Source organism: Echinops telfairi, unplaced genomic scaffold (genome assembly GCF_000313985.2).
Source record: "Echinops telfairi isolate 266 unplaced genomic scaffold, ASM31398v2 ScPeMD7_9;HRSCAF=40, whole genome shotgun sequence".
Taxonomy (NCBI): Eukaryota; Metazoa; Chordata; class Mammalia; order Afrosoricida; family Tenrecidae; genus Echinops; species Echinops telfairi.
In genome coordinates this window covers 32,934,270-32,962,063 of record NW_022103906.1, presented here as the reverse complement: position 1 = coordinate 32,962,063, position 27,794 = coordinate 32,934,270, and the positions used below count along the sequence as shown (strand labels likewise).

The window sequence follows — 27,794 nt, the reverse complement described above, 5'->3', positions numbered from 1 at the left end:
GACTGCTCTCAACCTAGTCTCTCTACTGAGAAAGCCTTTTAGATTACTGAATATTTGTTTTAATTGCATTTGCTTTCTTTATTTTTTATTACAAATAAAGTTAGTGTTGAAAAACAAATCGATTTCTTCCATCAAAGATGTATACTGTATACACAGAGCTGATAGTAAGACATAAGAAAAGATAGGCTTGTCAAATGGTTATTGTATCATGGGACTTAAAGAGTCAAAGAGAGTAAATCAATTAAAAAAACACAATACAAAACTTATAATTTCACTCAAATACCAAACCAAACTCACTGTCCTCAGTTGATTTCAACTCAAAATACCCCTCTGTGGGTTTCATCAACTGTAAATCTTTATGGAGTAGAAAGTCTCATGTCTCTCTTGCAGAGCAGCTTGTGGCTTTGAACTTCAGACCTTGGAATTCAAAGTCTGTGCCACCGGAACTCCCTATTTACACTAGGTTCATCAAAAGAAACCAAATGGAATGCTAAAAGAAAAGCAAGGTGTAGTGGACAAATAAAATGTCTGATGTCATAGCTTCTTTAGAATTTATCAGAACTGGATCAAAACACTTTGTTCAAGGATGATGCCTATACAGAATAGCACATCTAAAATAACCGATTTGATATGGAGTGTTAAGGCTTACCTCGTTTGGCCTTTTCAGGCACATTGTAGCCTTTTATCTTTCATACATAAAAGCAATGTATGTACCACAGCTATCTTTGCGTTGGTTAGCTATTTGTCTCACCTGCATCTGAGTTTGACTTCTCCCTGTGCTCTGTCCCCTTTCTTTCCCTTCACTGCCAGATGTTTTACTACCGAATCATTAACAATCACATCAAATTTCAGATATATGCTATCTTCTAGAAAACCTAAGCCCTAGTGTTTAGTTCCTGCTTTGGGCTGAGAAAATAGTTTTAAGACTAGCTATGCAGAACTATATCACTCACATTCAGGCTATCAGTGAACAGTACTCCATTACTGGTAAAATTGGATGACACACTCTCTGGGTGAATTGGAATCATGTACTTGTGAAAGATAATGCAGTTACCTGTACAATGGAGAAGTATGAGGAAATAGCAACTGTAAGACTAATGTGTTCGAGTACTATTGCTAAGAATCTTTGAAATCTAGGACAGGAAATTTGTGCATTTGAAATTGGAATGTGAATGTAGAAGAGGCCTTCCTGTGAATTTCATCCACAAAAGATGAAATTCCACAAAAGAACAGCAGGTCTGTTCCATCAAAATCATGATTCAGCTTTGGAGAAAAATGGGATGTGGACTCTTGAGACAGTGGCAAATATATCCCTCAAAATTTTGAATCACTAGATATCTCTGAAAGTTTTTGAACTTACATCACATGCCCGTGTCCCTTTTCACCATCCTTTGTCATTCACTTTTCCTAGGATAGTCAAGTGAGTGCTTCCAGTGTTGCACCCATTTGTTGAAACATTTTATTTGGTATTCCACCAATTACTGGATACTTGTTTGATAATGCCTTCAGTGCAGCTTGGAATTCTTTCTTCAATACCTCAAGTTCTTGATTCTATGCTATCTATTGAAATGTTTTAATGTTAAATATTATTTTTGTACAGTAACTCTGTGTAATTCTTCCATCTTTCCTTGATGCATTCCACATCTATTAATATTTTGCCTATAGAATTCTTCAGTATTTCATCTCAAGGCTTGCTTTTCTTTATTTCTTTCTGCTGGAGATACGCTGCATTCCTTCTATTTGGTTTTTTACTACAGATATTCCTATGTTTCATTATAATGTTTTATTTATAATGTTTCATTATAATGTCTTCTTGAGCTGTCCATTGTAATTATATTTTCAGCACTTTTGCTTCATCATTTTTCACTCACTTTACTCTGCACTCAACAGCACGTTTCTGATTTCTTCTCTCATCCAATTTGGTCTTTCCTTTCTTTTCCTTCTTTATAGTGACCTTTTGATTTCTTCATGTATGATGACCTGGATGTCGTCCCGCAGCTCATCTCATCTTTGATCACTAATGATCAATGCATCAAATCTGTTCATCTGTTGCCAAGGTGACTTCTAAATTCAGATGGCATCTACTCAGTGTTGTCTGTTGGATCTTGTGGGATTAAAACCTTTTCTTCAATCTGAACTTGTCATTGTTGTTGCTGTTGCTAAGTGCCATCAAGTCAGCTCCGATTCCTACCAAGCATGGACAACAGAACAAAACACGGCCTGCTCCGGCTCCATCCTCACAATTGTTCCGATGTTTGAGCCCAGTGTTGCAGCCGCTGTGTCAGCTCATCTCCTCACGGGCATTTCTCTCTCTCACTTAAAAAAAATCATTTTATTAGGGGCTCATACAACTTTTATCATAATCCATACATACATCAATTGTGTAAAGCGCATTTGTACATTCATTGCCCTCATCATTCTCAAAACATTTCCTCTCCACTTAAGCCCCTGGCATCAGGTCCTCATTTCCCCCTCCCTCCCCACTCCTCCCTCCTTCCTGAACCCTTGATAATTTATAAATTATTATTTTGTCATATCTTAGCCTTTCCGAAGTCTTCCTTTACCCACTTTTCTGTTGTCCATCCCACAGGGAGGAGGGCCCATGTAGATCCTTTTAATCAGTTCTCCCTTTCCAACCCACCCTCCCTCCACCCTCCCGGTATCACCACTCTCACCACTGGTCCTGAAGGGATCATCCGCCCTGGATTCCCTGTGCTTCCAGTTCCTATCTGTACCAGTGTACATCCTCTGGTCTAGCTAGATTTGTAAGGTAGAATTGGGATCATGATGGGGAGTAGGGGGGAGAAGCATTTAGGAACTAGAGGAAAGTTGTATGTTTCATTGTTGCTATAAGGGGATGTCCAATTGCCTACAGATGGGCTTTGGGTCTCCACCCCATACTCCCCCTTATTCAAAATGATATGAATTTTTTGTCCTTTGATGCCTGATAACTGATCCCTTTGGTACATGTGATGTACCAACTGATCCCTTTGGTACATGTGATGACGCAGGCTCGTGTGTTTCTTCCATGTGGGCTTTTTTTGCTTCTCAGCTAGATGGCCGCTTGTATACCTTCAAGTCTTTAAGAACCCGGATGCTATATTTTTGATAGCCGTGCACCATCAGCTTTCTTCACCACATTTGCTTATGCACCCACGTTGTCTTCAGTGATTGTGTCGGGAAGGTGAGCATCATGAAATGCCAGCTTGCATTTCTCTTTTTTACTGGACCTCTGATTTACCAAGCATGATGTCATTCTGCAAGATTGGTCTCTCCTGATTATGTGTCCAAAGTACATGGGACAACATCTTGCTAACTTTGTATATAAAGAGAATTCTGGATGTATTTATTCCAAGACATATCGGTTAGTTTTTTGGTAGTCCATGATACTTGAAATATTTTTCACCAATACCATAATTCAAGTGCATCAGTTTTTCCTTAATTATCTTAATTTAATGTCCAACTTTCACTTGCAAAAGAGGACAATGAAAATGACATGGCTTAATTCTGGGGCACTTTAGTCTTCAAAGTAATTCTTGCTTTAAAGAGGTCTTGTGCCGCAGATTTTCCCAATGCAATGTGTCCTTTTACCTCCTAATACTTCCAGGAGTGTTGATCTAAGCAAGACAAAATCCCTGGCAACTTCAATCTTTTCTCCATTTATCATGATGTTTCCTATTGACCCTCCAGTTGTGAGGATTTTGGTCTTTACAGTGAGACATAACAATCCATTGTCAGAAGGCTCCAAACCTTCGTCTTTATTAGCAAGTCCTAATTTTCAGCAAGCAAGGTTGTGTCATCAGCTTATCTCAGGTTGTTAATAAGACTTCCTCCAATCCCAATGACACATTTTTTTCATCTAACCCAGCCAGTTTGATTGATTAGCATACAATGATTAAGTATGGTGAAAGGATACAACCCTGACACATACCTTTCCTTAATTTATACCGTGCAATATTCTCTCATTCTGACTGTAAAACTGCCTCTTTATCAATGTACTCGAATACAATGAAGGACTCTGAAATGCTCATTCTTCTCAAGGTTAACCATAGTTTGTTATGATGCATAGAGTTAAATAATTTTTCATAGTCTATGAACACAAGTAAATATTTTTCCAGGATCCATCTGGCATCAGCAATGATATCCCTTGTTCCTGTCCTCTTCTGAATCCAGTCAGAACCTCTAGCAGCCCCCGGTCAATGTACTATTGCAACTGGGTGGGATGTTCTTCAGCAACAGTTTTCTTGTATGTGATATCAGTGATATTATTCTATAATTTGAGCATTCTGTTAGGTCACCTTTCTTTGGAATGGGTACCAATAAGGGTGTCTTCCAGTCAGTTGGTCAAGTATTTGTCATCCAAATTTCCTGGCAAAAAGAGAGTGCTTAGGGTGGTTCATTAGGTTGTTGATGCATTTCAGTTGATATTCTATCAATTCCAGGAGCCTTATTTTTGGGTAATGCTTTCAATGCAGTTTAAACTTCTTCTTTCAGAACTCTTGGTTCTTGAGCATACGATAGCTCCTGAAATGGTGGAATGGCAGCTAGTTATTTTTGGTACAGTGGCTCTGTGTGTTCTTTCCATCTTCCTTTCACGCTTCCATAGAGATTTCAATGTTACATTGCATTTTCTTTCCTTGAGTTCTCTCAGTTTAAGGTATGCTGAGTCTCTTCTCCCCTTTTGGTTTCCAACTCTAGGTCTTTGCACATTTCATTAGAATAGTTGACTTTGTCTTCTTGAACTGCTGTGATAGATTTTTTGCACCAACATGGCATCTGTAAGAAAATATGGGAACAATTTAGTCTGTTACTCAGGTCACAGCCTGATGACCTCCCTTGAAGGTGAACCCAAGATATATACCTCTTTGGAGGCTGGCCTCTCCCTCTGCCTCCACCTTCCTGCTTTCTGGACACCCTGAGAGCTGCTGGAGCACTGTGATGCTTCCAATGACATTGTATCCACATGACTTTGCACCCACTTGTTGTGATATTCCTACATTCTGCATCATTGCATGTGGCTACTGAAGAGGGACTTATGGACTATTATAGGCCTTTGGACTTGAGTTGGACTAGACTGGGATATTTTCTTGTTATATACTTATTTCTTGAAATAAAGCTCTTATACATATATGAGTGTTACTGGATTTGTTTCTCCAATTAACTCGGGCTAACATAACTACCCTTCAAATTCTCTGATCATCTATTGACTTCATCATTTCTTCCATTTGCCTTAATTACTCCACAGTGAACATTTTTTCCTGTTGTTAAAATAACCCTTTGCTTTCTCCATGAATGATGTTCTTGTTCTTACATAGTTCATCAGATCTTCTCCCATTAGTGTTTAATAAAGCAAATCTGTTCTGGAGATGTTGTACAATCTTAGATGGGGTATACTCAATGTTGTCTTTTGGTTCTTGTGGACTTGTTTGAGTTTTCTTCAACTTCAACCTAAACGTACATAGGAGCAATTGATGATCTGTGCCACTGTCAGTTGCTGGCCTGCTTTTAGCTGCTGACATTTAGCTGCTCTGCCATCTCTTCCCATAGATGTAACCAATTTTATCTCTGTTTATTCCATCGGGAGATGTCCACATATATAGTCACCATTTATACTTTTGGAAAACTGCATTAGCTATGAATCAGTTGCTGGCATTGCAAGTTGCTGGTGTCCATCTTTTTCTGTCATCAAGACCATATTTTCCAACTTAACAACTTCTGATATTCAGGTGACACACATTTGCTTGATGAGAGTGAGGAGGACTTGAAGCACTTGCTGATGAATCTCAAGGATTTGCGCTTTCAGTGAGGATTGCATCTCATTGTAAAGAAGAACACAATCATCATAACTGGACCAATAAGTAACATCATGGCAAATGGAGAAAAGTTAGAAGGTGTCAAGGATTTTGTCTTTATTGGATCCATAATCAATGCTCATTAAAGCAGCAGTCAAGAGATTGAACAATATATTTCATTGGGCAAATCCATTGCACAAGACCTCTTTAAAGTATTGAGAATCAGGGTGGTTACTTTGAACACTAAGTTGTGTCTGACCCAAGTCATCGTATTTTCAACTGCCTCATGTGCAAGTGAAAGTTGGACATTGAATAAGGGCGACAAAAGAAGAATTGATGCATTCAAATTGTGGTGCTAGAGAAGAATATTGAACGTACCAGGGACTGCAAAAAAGACAAACAAATGTTTCTTGCAAAAAATAAGGTCACAGTGTTCCTTAGAGGCAAGGATGGTGAGACTTCATCCTACATACTTTAGACATGCCGCCAGGTGAGATCAGACTCAAGAATGGCATTATGCTTGGTAAAGTAGAAGATCAGCATAAAGGAGGAAAGCCCACAATTAGATGGAGTGTGACACTGAGGATCCAGCAATGGGCTCCAGCCTAGCAACAATTGTGAGGCTGATGTAGGACTAGACAGCATCTCATTCTGTTGTGTAGAGGGTTGCTATGGGTGGGGACTGACTTGATGGCACCTAAGAATTATCTGAAGTGGTCTGTTTATTCTTCATTCATGGTCTGTTATTACTCTGGAAGATTGGCTGAAACCTGTTCACTTTAATGACCTTGTTAATATTTGAAATATTGATGGCCCAGCTTTCATGATCACAGTAACACACAAGCCACCACAGTATGACACATCGATCAATGAGCAGTTTAGTAGCTGAGCAAAAATGATAAATAGAGTTTATGGCAAGCATCTTTGGAAGAACTACAATGCCAAGTCTTTGGGGGTTCTAGAGCAAGGCCATGCCATCTAAAGTGGAAAATTATACCACCTTAGAAAATAACTCTGAGCATGCCACTGTGGATGAGAGAGATGGAGAATATAACTTTGGAACACGAAGTGACCAAGTGTTCACATGTTCTCATCGTGAGCTTAGTGCTTTTCAAGACACTACGTTATTTGGTTAGATTTATGGGAGTCATTAATTTGTGATCAAGGAAGTATAAATTAGAAGCGCAAAAAGAAATAATAAGCCCTGCTGGTTGGTGAGTGGTCTGACTGTGCAAAGATTAGAATACTAATTTTTTCTAAAGTATATATATTTTCAGCTTATATATTCATGCATGGACATAGGAGCTCCCTTGGATGGCATAGTTAAGAAGTTGGCTAACCACCAAAATTATATTAGCCCCAAAGTTTGAGTCATCCCAGAGGTACCTTAGAAGACAGACCTGGTGATCAGCTCTCAAAGGGTCACAGCGATGACATCCTCCTGGAGCCATTGTAGTCATCAACCTTGGAGGGTTTATGAGTTCAATGACCATGATGGTCGCTAAGAGCAGCACGAGCATGTGGGAAAGGGAAAGGAATGCGAAGTGCTTTCAGTAATTCACAAGGTTAGCATATGTGGGATAGAAAAAGACTTCCCCAGCTTCTTATCCCCCAAAGATATGCCAAACATTAGAGGCTGTTGGCCAGCACATGGTGGGAGGTCAGATGCTTAGAGATATTCTCCCTGAAGGCATTCAGCCATCAGACCACTGTCTGGTCTCCTGTATGTGGGGCTCACACCCTACTGATAAGGATAGTCATTGTTTTCATGAAGAGCCAGAGAACAGGTCAAACCTGCTCAATGACATCCAAAGTTAGGCTGCCATCCTGAATCTAGGATCCGCCTATCTTGTCACATGTGTACCCCCAATCCCTCCCCTTCCGTGTATACCGATTGTCCCACTCCCATTACTGTATTACTTATTGTACAACCCCTTCCTGTGGCATATGCCTTTACCTGTAATTAGTGGGTTTGCACTCCCCCCAAAGATATATATGCCTTGGTTGGAAATAAAGAGCTCTCTCCCCTGTCCGGTTCCTCTCTCCTCTGGCCATCACCCCTCTCCCCCAGTCACTCTCTCCCCTGTCCTCCTTCCCCGCTCCCTCATTCCTGCATTTCCCACCTTCCACATCCTCACGTGGACAACCAAGCGGGACTGAAATGAGCATGCTGCTATGAAATGTGTCTGACTCCTTTATTTCACTCTCCTATCTCTCTTATTCTCACGACTTTACTATAATCTTTACATATGATCACTGTACAATTGCACCTGCCGGGCCTCTGACAAACATACACCAAGGAAGAGGCACAAAATAACCCAGTGGCCATAATGGCTTGGCCAGTTTACATCAGACAGTATCTGCCATGGGCCACCCCAGTGTCTGTTTCCTTGCTTTTGAATTAGTTGGTTTTCTTTCTTTATATAACCTTGAATTTAGCCAATCAGTTTCTTAAGTGCTTGTACAACCTGATCAAACATGACCAGGAATAAACAAGGAACATTTTATTTTCTTACCTCTTTGCTTAAGGCAGTTAAAATCACCAGCTGCCTTGTGGGAGAAAGATGGGGGTTTCTACTCCTGTGTTAGGCGCTGTTGTCTAAAGTAACAAAATAATTGACGTGTGTGTGTGTGTGTGTGTGTGTGTGTGTGTGTGTAAGCATTGTATCAAGAAGGCATCCCATCCTAGTTAAACTCAGGTTCATAAGTCTGATGCAAGTTGGATTCCTCCTCTTCAGACTCATGTGTTTGCAGGCTGATGCTGCAGAAAGGTGATGCAGGTTTCAGGAAGCTCTGAGGCTGATGGGTAAGAGTAACATGGATCCACATTCAGAGGAAAGCGGGCAGGGTGCAAACAACTCTCGGGTTCTGTGTGGGCTATCCCTGAAAGCAAACAGGAAGGCAAAGTGGCATAGAAAGAGAGAGAGAGAGAGAGAGAGAGAAAGAGAGAGAGGTGTCCCTGTTTCTCCTTATAAGAAGGCTACCCCCAACAATGCTATCATTGACAGGTTGGATTCCACTGCTACATTTTCAAACGTATTAAGGTGACATGAAATCTAACTGCCACAACCCACATAATGAGTTAGTCTCAGGAACCCACAGGGGGCAGTTCTGTCCTGTCCCATAGGGTCCCTATGAGCTGGAATCTACTCCAGGGCAGTGAATTCTTCTTTCTTTGTTTTCCTAAGGCAATGGATTCATACAAATCTTTATTTATCTTCAAAGTTTTTGGAAGAGAGACTCATTACTGCTGAGTATGTCACTTTCCTTTCAGGTCCTGATGATCATTTTTTTTATCAGCTATACCGGGATCTGCTATCAATGCCACATATATTTTAGGACTTTTTATTTCTTTCTTTTTCAATAGTACTCTGCTTTCAGGTACTAATTTCTATTTCATGAAATGCTAACAAACCCCAAATATCCCAGGTTTAAATATTTCACACAGCTGCTTAGCTTTTACACAATCTGACAGGCGAGTCTCTACTATGCACTCATCAGAAGATAAAGAGAATATAGAAAAATATAGTGATTCCCAAGGTTCTGATGCAAGAGACATGCTTATAATATTTTATAGTAACAAATGACGAAGTCAGGTTTAATAACTCTGGGGTGAGAAAGTACCATCTCTCTCAGAGAAGAATAACAAAAATGTTTTTAATAGTAGCATGGTATGCTGCAATCATTGTGACTTTTTGTTTTATATTAGCTAAAATAACCATCCTTTCTAATTGCATGAACTGCAAATAAAAACTAATGGACAGTCTATATAATAATTTGATTTTGAAATAAAAGTTTTGTTAGCCGTTCACTGCAAATTTTTTCCTTTGAATCCAGAGTGAAGATTTAATTGAGATGTTTGCCTTTCAGGTGCTGAAGGGGCCCCACAATCCTGTTTTGAAGAACTTAATTCTCTGCATGATAGAACTGGAAACTGTGATCTTAAAAATTCACAATCATCACCTTGTAAACACAAGTATGTACATAATGTTTATCACATATATTTTAATAGAAATATATATACCTTGTAGTGCCAATTATATAGCAACAATATTTTTCAAATATCACTTTTTATGTCTTTCCAATTAAGGGTTTTATTTTTCTTTAATTTTCCCCTGATAACTTCCAATAATGAAACTAGATTTAAGAAGCCATGTTTATCACCAAAGGGAGTCATTCTGTACAAACAAACAAAAAAAAAATCACAGCCTCTGGTTCCATATTGAATATTAAAAGTTAAACCTGTAAATGACACTAATCCAAAAAGAAAGTTTTCATCTTAAAAATGGCTTCTGTTTTTATGTGCTTGTTTCTGAAGCATTGACACATAAATCAAGGAAATATATATATATGTAATTAAATTTGGAGTACTTAAATATCACTCTTACTTATGGTCATAAAGTTGATTCCAACTCACCGCAACCCTATAGGACAGGGTCGACCTGCCCCTGTCGGTTTCTGAGACTGTAACTCTTTACGGGAGAAGAAAGCCTCCGCTTTGTACTGTGGAGCAGATGGTGGGTTCAAACTGCTGCCCATTGAGTAACCCAGAACTTTACAGGGGCTTCCAATGACATACGCTGTTGTTTGGTGACATCAAGGTGGTTCCGACTCATAGCGACTCTATGTTCTTACTTCTGAGTCCGTCAGTGCAGCCACTGTGTCGATCTATCTTGTTAAAGTCTTTCTTTTTCTCTGTCCGCTACTTAACCGAGCATGATGTCTGTCTCTAGGGGCTGGTCTCTCCTGACCTGTCCAAGGTACTGGAGAGGAAGTCTTGCCATCCTTTCCTCTCAGGAGCATTCTGGCTTAGTTCCTCCAAGACAGATTTGTTTCTTCTTTTGGCAGTCCATGGTATTTTCAAGGTTCTTTGCTACGCCCATCATTAAAATACATGGATTGTTTTTCTGTCTTTCTTTTTCAATGGGCAACTTTCACATGGATATGAGGCAGCTGGAAATACCATGGCATGGATCAGGTGCACCTTAGTCCTCGGATATAGTACAGCAAATTTACTAAGAGCCAGAGAGTAAAGAATTCATAAAATCCAATAAAGGAAATCCCTATGCTATAAAAAAGTCTTAATCTCAGATAATATGTTGTGGTTCTAGGTCATCAGATCAGTTGTGACTTCTGAGAACATTATGTAGAACCAAACGAAACCCTGCCAGACCATAACAACCCTCAAAGTTGTTATGCTGTAAGCCCATTTTTATAGCCTTGCCCTCAATCCATCTCTTGGGGGGGTCTTCCTACCATTCTAAGTAAAATGAGGAGAAATAAAAGGAAGATGAAAGAATTTGCAAGTGTGATCTACGTTAAAACTAAGTTTTATTTTAGATGATAATTGTATATACAATTGCCTGAAATAGAATTACATGGGATTGAATTTGAATAGTAAGAGTTATCTGTATTAAGTAAATTGTGGTCCTTTTCAGAAAAAGAAAAAAAATGTTCCAAGAATTCTAGTGAAAAATTCCTGCATGGATATTGGAAGAATATCACAGTCTACTGTGATCTATGTTGCAAGACCAATTCATAATATGAGTATATTCAATAGGAAGATGTTGTTGTTAAGTACTATTGACTCAGTTCAGACTCATAGAAGTCCCGTGTACCACAAACCAAAATAGTGCCCAGTCCTTTCCCTCCGCACAATTATTATCTTCAGGTTCACCATCGTAGTCGCTGTATCAACCACCTTGTTGAAGGTCTTCCACTTTTTCTTTGCCCCCATGCTTTACCAAGCATGATGTCCTTTTCCAGGGACTGGTCTTAGATACTAGTAGTGTATACAATTGCCTGAAATAGAATCACATGAGATTGAATTTTCATTTGAACTGATAAAATGTCCAAAATAAATGAGACCCTGTCTTGGCATCCTTGCATTCAGGATCTATCTCCAGCACAATTTGTTTGTTCTTTTGGAAGTTGATGGCACTTTGAAAATTCCTTGCCAACACCATATTTCAATTGCATTGATTTTTTCTTCACTCTTCCTTATTCAATGTCTAACTTTTCCATGTATATGAAAAGATTGAAGAAACCATGTCTTGGACCAGGAGAACATTTGTCCTCAAATAACAACCTTACTTTTCAACACTGAAAAAGGTCTTATGCAGCAGATTTACCCAATGCAATGTACCCTTTGGTCTCCTGTCTGCTCTTTCCATGAGTATTGATTGTTAATCCAAGCAAGATGAAATCCTTAACAACTTCAATTTCTCCATTTATCATGATGCTACCTGCAGGTCCAGTTGTGAGAATTATTATGGTTTCCTTTACATTGAGTTGTAATCTACATTGGAGCTGCCATGATAGACCTTGCTCATCAAGTGTTTCAAATACTCCTTGTGTTCAGCAAGCAAGCTTGTACATATTGAAAGGAAATTTCTAAACCATATGCGTGAAACCAATAGCCTGTATTTCACTGAATGGCGATAAATTGAAATAATCTCCTCTTTACATGGGAACTAAGCAAGGTTGCTCTTTATTACCACTATTACCTAATATAATTATGGAAGTTTTAAGACATCAGAAAGAAATTAGAAGTGTTCACACAGGCACAGAAAAATATTTCTTTATTTGTTGATGACATAATCCTATCCATAGAAAACTCCCAAAGATTCAATTTAAAAAATGCTTCAACTATCTGAAAAAATTGGCAGCATAGCAGTATATAAGATCTACAGAAATCAGTTATATTCTTTTATATAAAGGATGCTGCTGCTGAAAAATATATTTTAAATGCCATTCATAATAACGACACAAAAGTTCAAATATTTAGGAATAAATCTTACCACAGAAGGAAAAGACTTGTACAAAGAAACTACAAAATACTCCTTCAAGAAACCTAAACAAGCTTACACAAATGGAACAAGTTACCATGTGCTGGGATAGGCAGGATAAATATTGTGAAAATGTCAATGTTGCCAAATTACTTTGGAAAATCAATGTGATTCTGATCCAAATCCCACCACAATTTTTCAAAGAAATAGAAAAACTAACTAATTGCTAGATTTATTTGTAAAGAATAGAAACCTAGAATAAATAAAGCACTATTACAAATAAAAGCAAAGTACTAACAGACCTTAAAACATACTATAGAACCATGGTAATCCAAACAGCAAAGTACTGGTACAATAGATATGAAGACCCATGGATTAGAACTGAAAACCCAGAAATACTATCCATCACAGCAAGGGGCTTCCATTGTCTCACGTTCCCTCTATTTCATTAAGCACGATATGGTCCCATAGTGCCTGATCCCCAAAAATGATGTATCCTAAGCAACTGAATTGGGCAATATTCTGTTGTGATCCATAAGATTTTTAGTGGCTAAGTTTTGGAAATAGATTGAGAGGACTTTATTCTTCATCTGGATGTGTCTGGAAACTTCACAAAACTCTGCTTACGATAGCTGACCCTGCCGGCATTTGAAATGCTGGTGGCATTGATTTCAGCATCATAGCAACATGCAAGCAAGCCACCAACCACAGTATGACAAAGTGACAGACAGACAATGCCCATTAAACTAAACCATTGCTATTCAGCCCAAGATTCTCTTTAGGATGAATGGTTGAAATTTTCAAAGGGAAGACTTTTGGGAAAATAATAATATTTTTGATACCACAGGAAATGACTGAGCTTACCATTTCCTTAAAAAGTTACAGTCTCAGAAACCCACAGGGGCAATTCCATCCTGTTGCGTAGGGTTTATCTGAGTCAGCATTGACTCAATGGCACTGAGTGTAGCTTGGTTTGGTTTGGTCCTTTGAGAATGAGATGCTATTGATTTTATTTATTTCAAGTGCTAGATGTGATGAATATAATTTCCCTTGACCTACCTGAGATATTGTTAAATCTTACATTTTAAGTAGCTGAATAAGGTGTCTAATATGGTAACTCCTTTGTACTGTTGTAGCATAGAGAGCATATCATAGTTCCTATATTTTCAAGAGAGGATTGGGTATGTAAGTCTATTGGGGCAAACTTAGGATCAAAATAAATTTGGTACAGTGCAGCAATGTACCATGTGCATAAAAAGGAGTTCAATTAATATAAAATGAGTAACTATTCATGCTCAACAAGCTATCTCAACGTAGGAGACAATAAGGCATCCCCCCCAAAGTGTGCTAAATTCTGATGAGGGCTTAAACAAATAGAAGCTAGACAAAAAAATTGCCTTTTGTAAAAGGAAATTAAGTTAAATTTGTATATTTATATATATTTCAATTGTGCTACACTGCTACTTAATGGATTGCATTTATTTGTGCCCAGTAATATGTGTTTTTGGTTTTCTTTATAACTTAGCATCAACTGACAAGATTGATTTTATTATCCACATGACATCTAGTAGCATTAAAATATTAAATGGTAAAATATTTCTGCTTTTCTCCTTAGCGATGCTCTCTGTAGAAAATTAGCTTGTGTTTGGCCCCATGAGCATACTTACAAAAGTGATATTCAATCTACAGTTTATTCATACGTTCAAGATCATGTCTGCATATCCATACCTCCTGGGTCCTCAGTGAACTCAGATGGAAGGGATTATGCCTATGTAGCTGATGGAACAGTCTGTGGTGAAGGAATGGTAATAAAACATGTCATTTCATCTTTAGTTGTATTTATTTTTATGATAAAATATTATAACCCATAATGACTATCAAATCATATTGCATTAATTTGAACTTGGTACTATAACTTATCCCCCACATAATATTGAAAAGATAAGTAAACTAAATTTCACATATCTAAGAACATTATTTTACCTGTCACCAATACTAATGTTGAAGACATGTATATCTTTTTATTTTTTAACTTTTTATTGTGAATTGCATGAAGGTGTATCAAGCAGGTCATATGTACTTTAGTCTGGAAAGTGTCATCTTTGCTGTTTTAACACTTTTAAGGTGTCTTTTGCTACAGATTTGCCCAATACAATACAGCATTGGATATGGGGTTGTCATATCAGATACTCATTTTTTTTCATTCTACAACTTAGATAATTTATCAAATCAAACTTCCCAATCAATGGTTTGCCCTGTCTCCACATTGCACATCTATTTTGTGTGTGTGTGTGTGTGTGTGTGTGTGTGTCTGTCTGTTTAGGTGTGCCCAGATCCCTCTTGGAGGATATTGCCTTCTCGTTCATCAATCGTTGGATTTGCTGACTGCTATTTTTATGGCCGTTGATTGTGGGCCAAAGTAAAATGAGGTCCTCCACAACTTCAGTATTTTCCACACTTTGTTACAGTGTTGCTGATGGGTACACCTGTGGAATTTCTGGTTATCTTTTCTTGGAAGTGTAATACACACTTAAGGTTGCTGTTCTTATCTTTACCAAGTACCTCAAGTCATCTTTGCCTTCATCATGTAAGGTTATGTCATCAGTGTATAGCAAGCTGTTAACGAGTCTTCCTTTAATTATGATGCCGTGTTCTTCAGATGTTATCTTCTTGGGATGTTTGTCAGCATGCATGTTGGATAGGTTTGGCCTAAGTTCATAACCCTCATCTGTACCTTTCCTTATTTCAAAACATGCAGTATCCCCTTTTCCTTTGTGAACAGCTACCTCTTGGTCTACGTGCAGATTCTGTAGAAGCAGATTTAACTTTTATAGCATTGTTATTCTTCACAAGATGATCCATAATGTGTTACAACTCACACAGTCTAATGCCTTTGCAGAGTCAATAAAACTGATAAATATCTTTCTAGCATTCCCTGCTTTCAACTAGGATCTATGATATCAACAATAATACTTATTGTTCCAGTACGCTTCTGAATTTTACCTGAATATTTGGAAGATCCTAGAGTCTTTTAGACCTCCAAAATTATACTGGCGAAAATGTGGTTGATAGAACTGCTCAACTGCAAATACATATTTCATGAAAAGCAAAAGAAGAACAAAGATTCGAAAGGAAAACATGCCCAGCAGTTATCAAAATGAGAGACCTGAAGAAATATTCATGGTTAAATTTGGAATGTTGGAAAATTCTATAGGCAAAAAAATGACTGATGCAAGAGACATCGAAAGCTGATGGAAGGAAGTCCACCAGAATTCAGGAACATTCAACCATATCAAGAATATAGTTGAAGGAATAAGCCAAAGCTGCAGAGAAGGCAAGAAGCAAGTCTACAGGAATTGATGGAATACCAACGGAAATGATTCGACAAAGTGATGCAGTGGTAGGAACACTCACTAGTCTAGGCCAAAAAATTTGGAAGACAGTAACCTTTCCAGTTGACTGAAAGAGATCCATGTGTGTACCCATTCCAAAGAAAGGAGATTTAACATAGTAATTTGTAAATTATCAAACAATATGATAAATATTATGTGGAAGTATAAGGTTGTTGAAAATAAATTTCAAAACATTTGCAATAGTATATTTACAGGAACCTTCCAGAAATTTCATGGATGATTCAGAAGAGATTAAGGAATGAGGGATACAATTGCTGACACAAACAGACCTTGGCTAAAATCAGAGACTATCAGAAAGATGTTTACTTGTGATTTATTGATTAGGCAGAGGCAACGCTGGACCATAAACTATAAGAATCAGGTTTCTAGACACTTGATTGTGCTCATGGAGAATCTGTACATAAACCACAAGGCAGTCATTTGTACAGAACAAGAAAATGCTACACTGTTTAAAATCAGGACAGGTGTGCGTCAGGGTTGCATCAGTTCACCATATGTATTCAATATATAACCAGGAACCCTAGCAGAGTAGTGGTTACACATTAAACCGCTAATTTAAAAGTCGTCAGTTCAAAACTACCAGCTTTTCTACTCCAGTAAAGAACTGTAATCTAGGACTAACAGGGGCAATTCCAACCTGTCCTACAGAGTTGCTTTAAGTGGGCATAGGTTCAATTATCAGTGAGTTTTATTTTGGTTAATCCAATATGTATGATAAGTGAATAACTTTCAAAGCTAGACTATATGAAAAAAAACACAGCTAATTAACAACTTGCAATATGACACAGTCTTGCTTGGTGAAAGGGAAGAGGACTGGATATAGTGATATATAGCGATGCAGATTAAAAAAATATATAGTCTTCAAAAAAAATTTGAACAACTGGACCAATGAAAACCATCATGGTAAATGGGGAAAAAACTAAAGTTGTACAAGATCTCATTTTACTTCCATCCACAATCAATGCTAATGGAAGCAGCAGTCAGGAAATCAAATGATATATTACACTAGGGAAAAAAAGTTTTGAAGAGCAAAGGTGTCATTTTGAGGGATAAATTAGCATGGAATTAGCCATGGTATTTTCTGTCACTTCATAAAAATGTAGAAGCTGGACTATTAATAAGGAAGACTTGAGAAGTGGTGCATATCCATTCTGGCCTTGGTAAGGAATATAGGCAATATGATGGATTGGTCAGAGAACTAACAAACCTGCCTTGAAGGAATTGCAGCCGGAATGAGCCCTAGAAGTGAGGGGAAGAGACTTGGTCTCCCATATTTGGACACATTATCAGTAACATCAGGTCCCTGAAAAAGGCCATTCCATTTTGTAAAGTCAAGGCAACCCAAAAACCCAATACCAAACTCCCTGCCATTGAGTTGATTCTGATTCAGAGTGACTCTATAGGACAGCGTGGAGTTGCCTCTGCGGGCTTCCCAGACTATAATTCTCAATGGGGGTAGAAAGTCCCATTGAAAGATTTGGTACAGGGGGGAACAGATTACAAGAATCTACATATAACCTTCTTCCTAGGGGATGGACAGCAGAAAAGTGGGTGAGGGGAGACGTCGGACAGGGCAAGATATGACAAAATAATAATTTATGCATTATCAAGGGTTCATGAGGGAGGGGGGAGGGGGAAATGAGGAGCTTATATCAAGAGCTCAAGTAGAAAGAAAATGTTTTGAGAATGATGATGGCAACATGTGTACAGAAGTGCTTGACACAATGGATGTATGTATGGATAGTGATAAGAATTGTATGAGCCCCCAATAAAATGATTAAAAAAACAAAACAAACAAACAAAAGATTTGGTACAAAGTTGTAGAAAGTTTATTAAACAGGCATATCAAAATGTGAGAGTATTGTTTCTTGCCGTATCCTCTATGGGGATCTATATACTTCTGATAGTTTTTTCATCTCTAACCTTTTGCTGAAGAATTTTACTCTCTTTGCTTTAGGTCATATCAAAAGGGTGGTTTTGTTTTCCTTAAAGGATGCAAATTATGCTCCTTTTCAATATTTTTAAAATTTGGGGATAATTAACCTGATCGTGATAGGGCAAATTAATTTCCATATAAGAAAGGCACTAATTTTGGGGATCAAAAGGGTGACATGTTATGTATCAATTATGTACACCAATTAAATGTCTCACTCCCAAAATTGGAGATGTGATCTTGTTTATAACTTATTTTTTTCCTTTGCTGTGTTAAATACATCATGTAGAATAGGATGGGTCTTAAGCCTAATCAGTTCTTATGTATAAAAACAGAAGTAGAGATAGAGAGATACACACAGGAAAGACAAGTGGTAAGCAAAATGAAGAAGGAAAGCCAATGGGCATTGTAGAATTCTCAGGACTCCTCATAAGGAAGGACCTCCTCTTTGACCCACACTGAATTTGGACATCTTGTCAAAACTGTGAAAAAATAAATTTACTTAACTCTACTTACTTGTGGTAATTGTTTCCCATTTTATTTCAAATTTTGAATGCTTATGAGAAACTGTTATATTTTGTTCGTTTTAGTACTGCTTAAATAAAACCTGCAAAGAAGTCAATTTAATAGAGCACAACTGTAATGCCACTACAAAATGCCAAGGAAATGGGGTAAGCAACTATCATCTGACTAGTCTTCATATGCACGTCCTTATAAATTGCGTATCATTGTTCTGGCTAATTGAAGGTGAACAGTTATTCTGTGTAGGATAATTGAAAATTTCTTACTATGAATATGATCTTTCCTAGAGGTAGCAGATTCATCTAAAGAATATCAGGTAAGATCATTTAAATATTAAATAACTGTATATGGAGTGAAATTAATGTAAACTTAATTTGTGAATGAGTATGTTTAAATAAAATGTGTATTTTATATAAAAATAAAATTTCTATTGCTAACAGATGGTGGTTCTATTTTCTTCTCCCTTATAGTTTTAATAATTAAGGGTATATAATATTTACCTGAGAGAATACGTATGAAAAATGTTAGTATGTTAAGTGATGGTGTAATTATTCTCATGAATATTTCACTTAAGGGAAATCCATCCTTGCTCAAAATTTTTTCTTTCATTATTTATTTACATTTCAATCTCACAGCTTTACATTACTAACAATTAAAGACATAAGCCCACATCTTCAAGCACTACCAAACTGAACAGAGATACGGCAATGACAAGGGACCCGAGTATCACACCCATCCTATTGTTCAAATATATTGAACAAAACGATATCTCAAGAGTGCAAGGAACTAGTATTGTGTTGTTTTAGGTGCTGTTGAGTGATTCGCAGCCCATAGTGGCTCTGTGTACAACAGCACGCAACACTGCACACACAGTCCTGTGCCAGCTACACAATTGTTCTTATGTTTGAACCCACTGTGGCGATTCTTCTTCCTTTTGGCCACCCTCCTCTTTATCAGGCCTGATCTCCTTCTCCCATACTGGTCTCTCCTGATAACAGGTCCAAGGTACTTGAGACCGAGTCTTGCTATTCTTGCCTCTAAGGAGCACTCTGGTTTTACTTCTGCTAAGACAGGTTGCTTGTCTTCGGGCAGTCCATGGTGCATTCCATACGCTTCACCAGCTCAGGATCAGCTGCTGATTCTTCCCCAGTCATCTCTATTCAAAGTCCAACTTCCACATACACAAGAAGGGCCTTAAAAGCCTGCAGCTTCAGTCAGGGGCACCTTGCTAACATGTTCAATCTTGTGCAGCAGATGTGCCCAACGCAATGCATACTTCAATCTCTTGACTGCTGCTCCCATGGGTGTTGATTGTGGCCCCATGGAAGACAAAACCCTTACAACATCAATCATTTCCCCATTATCACAAGATTACCTATTATTCCAGTTATGAGGACCTTTGTTTTTTGACATTGAGTTTTAGTACATACTAAAGGCTTTAATCTTCTATTTCATCCGCAAGGGCTTCAAGTCTGCCTCATTTACAGCAAGCAGGGTTGTGTTCATGCACGTCAGATATTGTTAATAAGCCTTTCTGTAAACCTGATGCCAAGTTCTTCCTTGTAGAACCCACCTTCTTGGATTATTTGCTCAGCATTCACATTGAACAAATATGGTGAGTAGAAAGGGACCCCCTCCCGCCCAAAAAATGGATTTTCCCCCCAAAGCTATGTATTTAATATTTTTAAACAAAACAACATATCACCTTCAAAGTACTCTCCATTACACTTAATAAATCAAAGTACTCTCCATTACACTTAATAAATCTGTCAGATCTGTAATTCCATTCTTGGAAATATTTTTCAAACTCTCTGCTTGGATGGCTGACAGCACCTCCCTCGGTTTTTGTCTTCATCTCTTCTATGTCTTCAAATTGTTCTCTTTTTATGTCCTTCATTTTCAGAAACAAAAATAGTTACACAGAGTGAGGTCAGGTGCAGTAAGGTATGTGGGGCCAGAGAGGCATGCTGTTTTTCTGGTTTGGGGGAGGTAACCACTCATATATAACCCTGATCCACACCTTTATTGATTTTAAACCACGTAATATTCCCTTTACCTGGTCCCACATCTGCCTTGTGATCTGTGTAGAGGTTACATATGAGCACAATTAAGTATTCTGGAATTCCATTTCTTTTCAGGACTGTCCTTTCCTTAGTGTATTATGATCCACACTGTTGAATATCCTTGCATAGTTACTAAAGCACAAATAATAATCTTTCTGATAAACTGTGCTTTCAGCCAATTCCCATCCAACAAAAGAAATATTTTGTGTGTTCCATGTCCTATTCTGAATCTGGCCTGGACTTCTGTTGGATAATCTTCAGCAAAATTTTACTTGTATATGCTATTATTTTACAAGTTTCAAATTCTATTGGGTCACTTTTCTTTGGACTAGGTACACATATGGATCATTTCCAGTCTGTTGGCCAAGTAGCTGTCTTCCAAATTTCCCGACATAGACTACTGAATGCCTCCAGTGCTTCATCAGCTTGTTGAAACATATCAATTGGTATTCCATCAATTCCTGAAGACTTGTTTTTGGCCAATGTCTTCAGTGCAGCTTAAATATCTTCCTTCAATACCATGGAATAATATTGAGAAGACCCTATATAAAGAAAACAAAAGGTCATTAAAAAGACAGAAAAGATAAAAAGAAATATAAACAATTAAAACTTGCCAACCAAAAATTATGTATCCAGAAAAGTTGTCCCTCAAATACAATGGTGAAGTAGAGAATTTGAGAAACCATTCCAACCCTCTGTGAAATACTAATGGGAGTGTGTTTGTCTGGGTACATTAGAGAAACAAATCTACAGAAACTCATGTATAAGAGAGAGTTTTATATAAAGGGTAAGTATACATCAAGAAAACATCCCAACCCAGTGCTGCCCAAGCCCACAAGTCCAACATTAATCCATTAGCCGATATGTCTGACACCAATCCACAAAGTCCTCCTCCATTTCACAAAATACACACAATGACACCGACTGCAGGAGGAAAGCCAAATTAGTGAAAGTGTAGACATTTCAGCGCTGGTAGGGGTCTCCACGTGGCTGCTCCAGCACCCAGGACTCTCTGAGGGTAGGTCCATGCGTCTTCTCCTCAGGGATCTCTTGCAAGAAGTGAGCCTTGCCAGCTGAAACAGGGAACTGGGTAAGGCAGCTGCACCCTGGTCTGACCATCACAAAGCAACAGACCTGAGAACTCGAAAGGCGAGGTTCACTGAGCCATTTATATCTCCACCCTTCAATTAACCCCACATATGTTTATCAGCCAGGAGTCCATCAGCCAGAATGGATAAAGACAGAAAGAAATTTTGAAAGGCTCAGTAAACATTTAAAACAGGACTGGAAAGCAGAAAGTTGTGAATTCATAACTAAGTGAACTTAGCACAGAAAAATATATTGAAACCAAGAAACCAGGATCACCCAAAATAAATAAAAATGACAAAAATAAATGTACACTGTGATAGTTCAGTTCTTTGTGCCAACACGGCTCCTGTAGGAACACATGGGCCGAGTTTAGCCTGTCAATCAGGTCGCAGCTTGATTGGAGGGCAAGTGAGATAAATCATTCTAGGCTGGCCTCTTCCCCCTTCTCCCTGGTGATCAGAACAGTGTGCTGCCACCGGAGCTGCTCTGTGTTACTTGTGATCCGAGCCCACCCATCGAGCATGGCAGATTGTGTAGCTGTGGCATGCATGTAGCACCTTGAGGCTCCATTGCGACCAGCTTTGCTATGCTGCTGCCCTACTGGCCTCTGCTAGGCCTGGACAGCTCCTCTTCCTGCTGTTCTCTTGCCTGGGGGAAGACTCTGCCTCCGGCCAGTCACTTGGCTAGTTGCTCCCTTGACCCTGCACTAGTGGCCAGCATGATTTGGAAGGACCTTCAGTACATTATCTGTCCCACGAGAGTGAGGTGGACTGAGCCCTGTCTGTGGACTAATTAGCTGTTGTATTCATTCTGACCATATAAACCTATCCTTTTATAGATATAATCATAAGTGTCCTGGTTTTGCTTTTCTGGAGAAATCAGCTAATAACATACACCTATTGATAATTACTCTGAATATAAATGAACGAAATGCATTAGTCATGAGTGAGAATAGCAGAATGAATAAGAAAACAATGCATTAAAACACTGCACAAGAAGCATATTTTAGACAAAAGACAAAAATAAGCTAAAATTAGAGTTTGGAAAAACATATTAAACAAAACAAAAACCGAGCAGAAGAACAATATTGTTGATGCTGTCCCTGAGTCAGTTCCAACCCATAGCGACACTGCGCACACGGACTGAACACCGTCTGGTCCAGAGCCATCCTCCCGATGATTCCCACGCTTGAGCACGTTGTTACAGCCGTTGGATCAGACCATCACTGAGAGACTTCCTCTTTGTCACTGTCCCTCCACTGTACACAGCATGATGTTCTCTCTTGACAATATGTTCAAAGTGTGTCAGAAGAGGTCTCACCATCCCTGCCTCTAAGGAGCTGTACTTCTTCCAAGACAGATCAGAGGGTAATATTAATTACTGATAAAGTAGACTTTTAAGCAGACATGCCTTAGTTCTTCAGACACATTTCGTCACAGTGAGCAAATAGCATGGAATTCTGTGCCTTCTATTTAACTCTGATTATTTTCTCGAACAGGATTCATACACTTATCTAATTAATTAATTATTTAATATGTATAAGTAAACAACCCATTTATTTAAGTCTAAAAAGCTTTCCTATATTTGAGTATCTCCCTTAACACAATAGTATTTTAAATTCTCTACCATTAGTAGTCTATAATTATTGTTAGAATTACCTAAGGTCGCATGGAGGTTACTTATTATCAGAAAAAAATGATAATGCTTCCACTAAGGTCTCTTCTTATTTGGATTCACAATCAATGTTCATGGAAGCAGCAGGGAAGAGAGCAGACATCCCATTACATTAGGATAAATCTGTGCAAGACCTTAGTAGGTTGCAACACTTTAAAGTGTTGAAAAGCAAGGATGTTACCATGAGAGGACTAAAGTGTACCTGACCACAGCCATGGTGTTTTCAACCACCTCATGTGCATGGGAAACTGAATGTCTAATAAAGATGACTCAAGAAGAATTGATACCCCTGAATTGTGGTGCTGGCAGAGACTACTGAAAGTATGATGGATTGCTAAAACAAATCTATCTTGGAAAAAGCATAGCAGAATGCTCCTTAGAAACAAGAATGGAGAAATTTACTTTCTTGTGCTTTGGACATAATATCAGGAGAGACTAAAACCAAATGCTCTGTCATCGAGCTAATTCTGATGTACAGAGACCTGTTAATGTACTAGTTATATGTGGGCTACTAACTGCAAGGTCAGCAGTTTGAAACCACCAGCCACTCTGAAAGATGAAGCTTTCTATTTTCATACAGAAATATAGTTTTCTAAATCCATAGGGACACTTCTAATCTGTCCTATTGGATCCCTATGAGTCAGGAGAGACCAGCCCCTCGAAAAATAATAAAACTTTCTAAAAGATGGATTGGATTGACACCCTGGTTGCAATGATGGGCTTAAGCATCAGAACAATTGTGGGGATGGGCTAGGATAGCAGTGCTTTGGGCTGCTTCACATAGGGTCAGAACTGACTTGATGGCACTGCACAACAGCCGCCACAAAGGGAAGCAGGAATCGATACCTTAGATATAGGATTGGGTTTTGAACTTGTAGTTAACTGCAAGTTCAAGGCTAAGAGCAATAAATTCTTAGGATGTGGCCCTGCTGGATATTTGCCCTCATGAAGTGATTACTGAAAATATGGGTGCTATAGCAACGTGTAAGGAAAGCAGGTGGAGCTGGGCTATCAGAAAGAATAGTACCAGGGATCTTAAGATCTTATCTTAAAACAAACAGTTATCTAAGGTGTCAACTAAGCTCCCACAGAAGCATAACACCCTGTTTGATCCAAGGAGCATAAAGGAAAAAAAAAATCAAAGATCAGAGAAGGGAAATGCATTAGAGGCTAAATTTTGAGAAACAAGTTTGCAGAAAGGTATGGATTATATTTAAAGTAAAACATCCATTCCAAGAGTCCAGAAGGATATTAATTCTCCATTGAAATCTCTCAGACATTGACCAGGGGTATGAGACAGCCTTGTCCTCAGACCGAGTGGATCAGAAAGAGAAGTGATGAGATACAGTTAGGTTAAAATTTAACATCTTATCATTTGTTTTCCCTCTTGATCCCATTTTATAATTTGTTCTAGTTTTTATTATTTTCTGATTTCTTTTGGATTGAGGTTTTTCTGTGTTTTATTTTCTTATTTTTTGGGAGGTATGATTTTCTTTATATGAAATCGAAGATAGACAAATCTATAAACAATAACTAGATTAATAGTTTCTGAGGGCTATGGCAGGGGGAGGAGGGGGGAAAGTGGGAGCTAACTCTAATCATTAGCTACTTACCCAAAGAAATAGCCTTGATACACAATCAACTTAAGCAACTGAAAAGAGAAATAAGCAATTATACAATAACACTAGGCTAATTTAATAATTACTTTCAATCAAGGTTGTAACAACTGGAAAAAAATACAAAGACGTAACAAATATTTTAATAATACACTAACTTGTCTATATGCTATTCCACATGACAAAGCTCAATACATTTAAAAGCATCAAAATATTACTAAGCATCTTCTCAGATCATAAGGTGATAAAAGTAGAAATCAACAAGACCAAGGGGAATGAAATAAAAGCAAACTAAATAATACCCTGTTTAAAAACTCCTGGGTAGTAACATAAAATCATTCCTTGGTTCAAACACAAATAAAAATACACATTAAATGAGGCACATCAAAAGCAGTGCTTAGAAAAAAAATCCTTGAAGAATGAGCAGCTGCATTTCTGTATCGAAAAAAAAAATCCTGCAAGTTTCCTGACCTTTTTCTCAACAAGGAGTTTTCACTTTATTTAAAACTTCTTCATAATCAGCCCCACAGTTCATCTGTGTTGTGATAGTTACTTAATTTCATGTCAACCCGAAGGTATATAAAATTGTAGGGGTGGTAGTCAACTATCAATCAGGTCACAGCTTCATGGTGTCCCTTGTAGGCCTGGACTTCTCATAAGGAGGCCTAGGGAACCTCCCTCCCTCTCTCTGCCTTCCCCTTCCTGCTGGGTGACCCTGCTGGCTACCTAACCCCAGTGATGCTTCCACCACCACCGGCAACCACATGGTTTTGCACCCACCTCCCTGTGAGTTTCCTGACTTCTACAGCATTGCATGTGGTTGCGTGAGTCTGAAGAGGGATTTATGAACTAATATTGGACCCATGGACTTGAGTTGGACTGGGTTGGGATTACTGACCTCGGCCTGATGGCAGTTTTTCTTCTTTGGCTAGCTGGAGGTCAGATAGGACTACACTGTTTACTCGATTGCTTTTTGGAGAGGACATGGGAAGTGAAGGTTTTGATTCCAGAAGTTATCTTGGTTATTCCTATCTGAAATGGTGACAAAGAATGTGATGAATGTAAATTTTGAGCTCAAGGGCTGAAAATTCCCCTTGAACTTCACTGAGGCAATGATGCTTCATCAAAATGGTGACCAAAAGTCAGGCCAGGGCTCGATGCACCCAGAGACCTAAGGCCATATTGCAGATGAATGGGATAGTTTAGTGAAGAAAAGATAGAATTTGACCATTTTAAGAATGTGTTTAGGAGCTAGCTGTACCTGGATTACACTGGTTTTTTTCTACCTGTTGTTATTGAAATAATGTGTGATAGAAATGATTTACAGGGCTTGTGTTAGGCTGTGTTGACTAGAGAAACAAATCTGGTGACACTCATTTATGTATAAGAGAAAGCTTAATATCAAGCAATAGGTATATATTGGGAAAACATCCTAGCCCAGTCCAGATCAAGTCCATAAGTCCAATATTAGTCCATAAGTCAGATACTAGTCCATAAATCCATCTTCAGACTCACACTGCTACAAGCAAAGATGCAAAACGCAGGAAGCGCACAGGCCAGTGATGTGAACGCTCTTGTGGATCGAGTGGTGGTGACCCATCGCAGTGCTGCGTCAGGTCTCAGTGGGCTCTGGCAGCTCTCTGAGTGACTCAGCAGCAGGAAAGTGAAGCAGAGAGAAAAAGAGCTGGGTCCCAGGACCTTCTTTATGAGAAGGTCATGCCCACAGGGAGTTACCATCAGGCTGTGACCCAATTGATGGGCTAGACTCCACCCTTCATTCTATCAATTTGACACGAGATTATGTAATTACCACAGGGTCGGTGAAAGAATATGGGTAGACTTAGGATAAAACGTATCAAAACTGAACTGCCTAAGGAACATACAAATCTGTCTTGGAATAAGTAAAACCAGAATGCTTTTTAAAAGCAAGGATGGTGAGACTTCTTCTCAAGTACTTTGGACGTGTTGTCAGAAGAGACCAGTCTCGGGAGAAGGACATCATGTTTGGTAAAGTTAGAGAAGGAGTGGGCCGCAGTTACACGGTTTCATGTCAACTTGATAAAGGTGGAGTATAGCTTGTCAATCAGGTCACAGGCTGCTGACCCCTCCTCGTGGGCTTGGCCTTCTTCTGAAGATTCTGGGATTCTCTTTCTCCCTTCCTGATGACAAGCCACATAGAGCCATGCTGATGGCAGCCAGAGCCCTGGAGATGCGTCCACTGTCATTGAATCCTCAGGACTTCTCACCCACTGGCCTGTGATCTTCCTGCATTCAGCATCATTGCACATGCAGTGAGAGTCTGAAGAGGAATCTAGAGACAAATATCAAACATATGGGCTAATATCGGACTTATGGACTTGATCTGGACTGGGCTGGAATGTTTTCTCAATATGCAATTGCTCGACGATATAGAGCTCTCTTACACATATGTGCGTGTCTCTGGATTTGTTTCTCTGGTAACCAGGCCTAACAGAGTGAAAAAGAGGAAGACTGTCAACAAGATGACTCAGTGCCTGCATTATCGGGCTCCATGCCACAACAGTTGTGAACATGACATAAGAAGACGCACGGAGTCATTGTGCTGTACACAGACTGTTAGGGTTTGAAACGGATGACTGTACCTAACAACATTAAAATCTGAAATATAAATGAAGTTGTCCTACATTTAAAAATACATGTACAGTGATTACATTTTTCAAAAATTGCTTAACTGTGTAGACCAACATCCTTGCCATTAGAAAATTTAAATTATTTGTAGATAATATAATTAGTATGTGTATATATACAATGTATAAGGAAATGAAATGTATGTGACCAATTGAAACATCTCATGCAACTTATTCTTTCATGAAGCTTTCTCATAGAACAATTGCTCAAAAAGAATTTAGAGTTTTTTTGCACATG

The 27,794-nt window shown here is 38.6% G+C and overlaps 1 protein-coding gene across 1 annotated transcript in view; it reads left to right on the top strand.

The window, feature by feature from the left end:
- Positions 1-27,794, top strand: part of LOC101650446 (disintegrin and metalloproteinase domain-containing protein 18) — a 111,401-nt gene that overhangs the window by 69,948 nt on the left and 13,659 nt on the right. Inside the window, exons 15-17 of the mRNA XM_045286861.1 lie at positions 9,663-9,768; positions 14,196-14,385; positions 18,517-18,597. Of these exons, the coding sequence (XP_045142796.1) occupies positions 9,663-9,768; positions 14,196-14,385; positions 18,517-18,597 (377 nt within the window). The remainder of the gene's footprint in view (positions 1-9,662; positions 9,769-14,195; positions 14,386-18,516; positions 18,598-27,794) is intronic.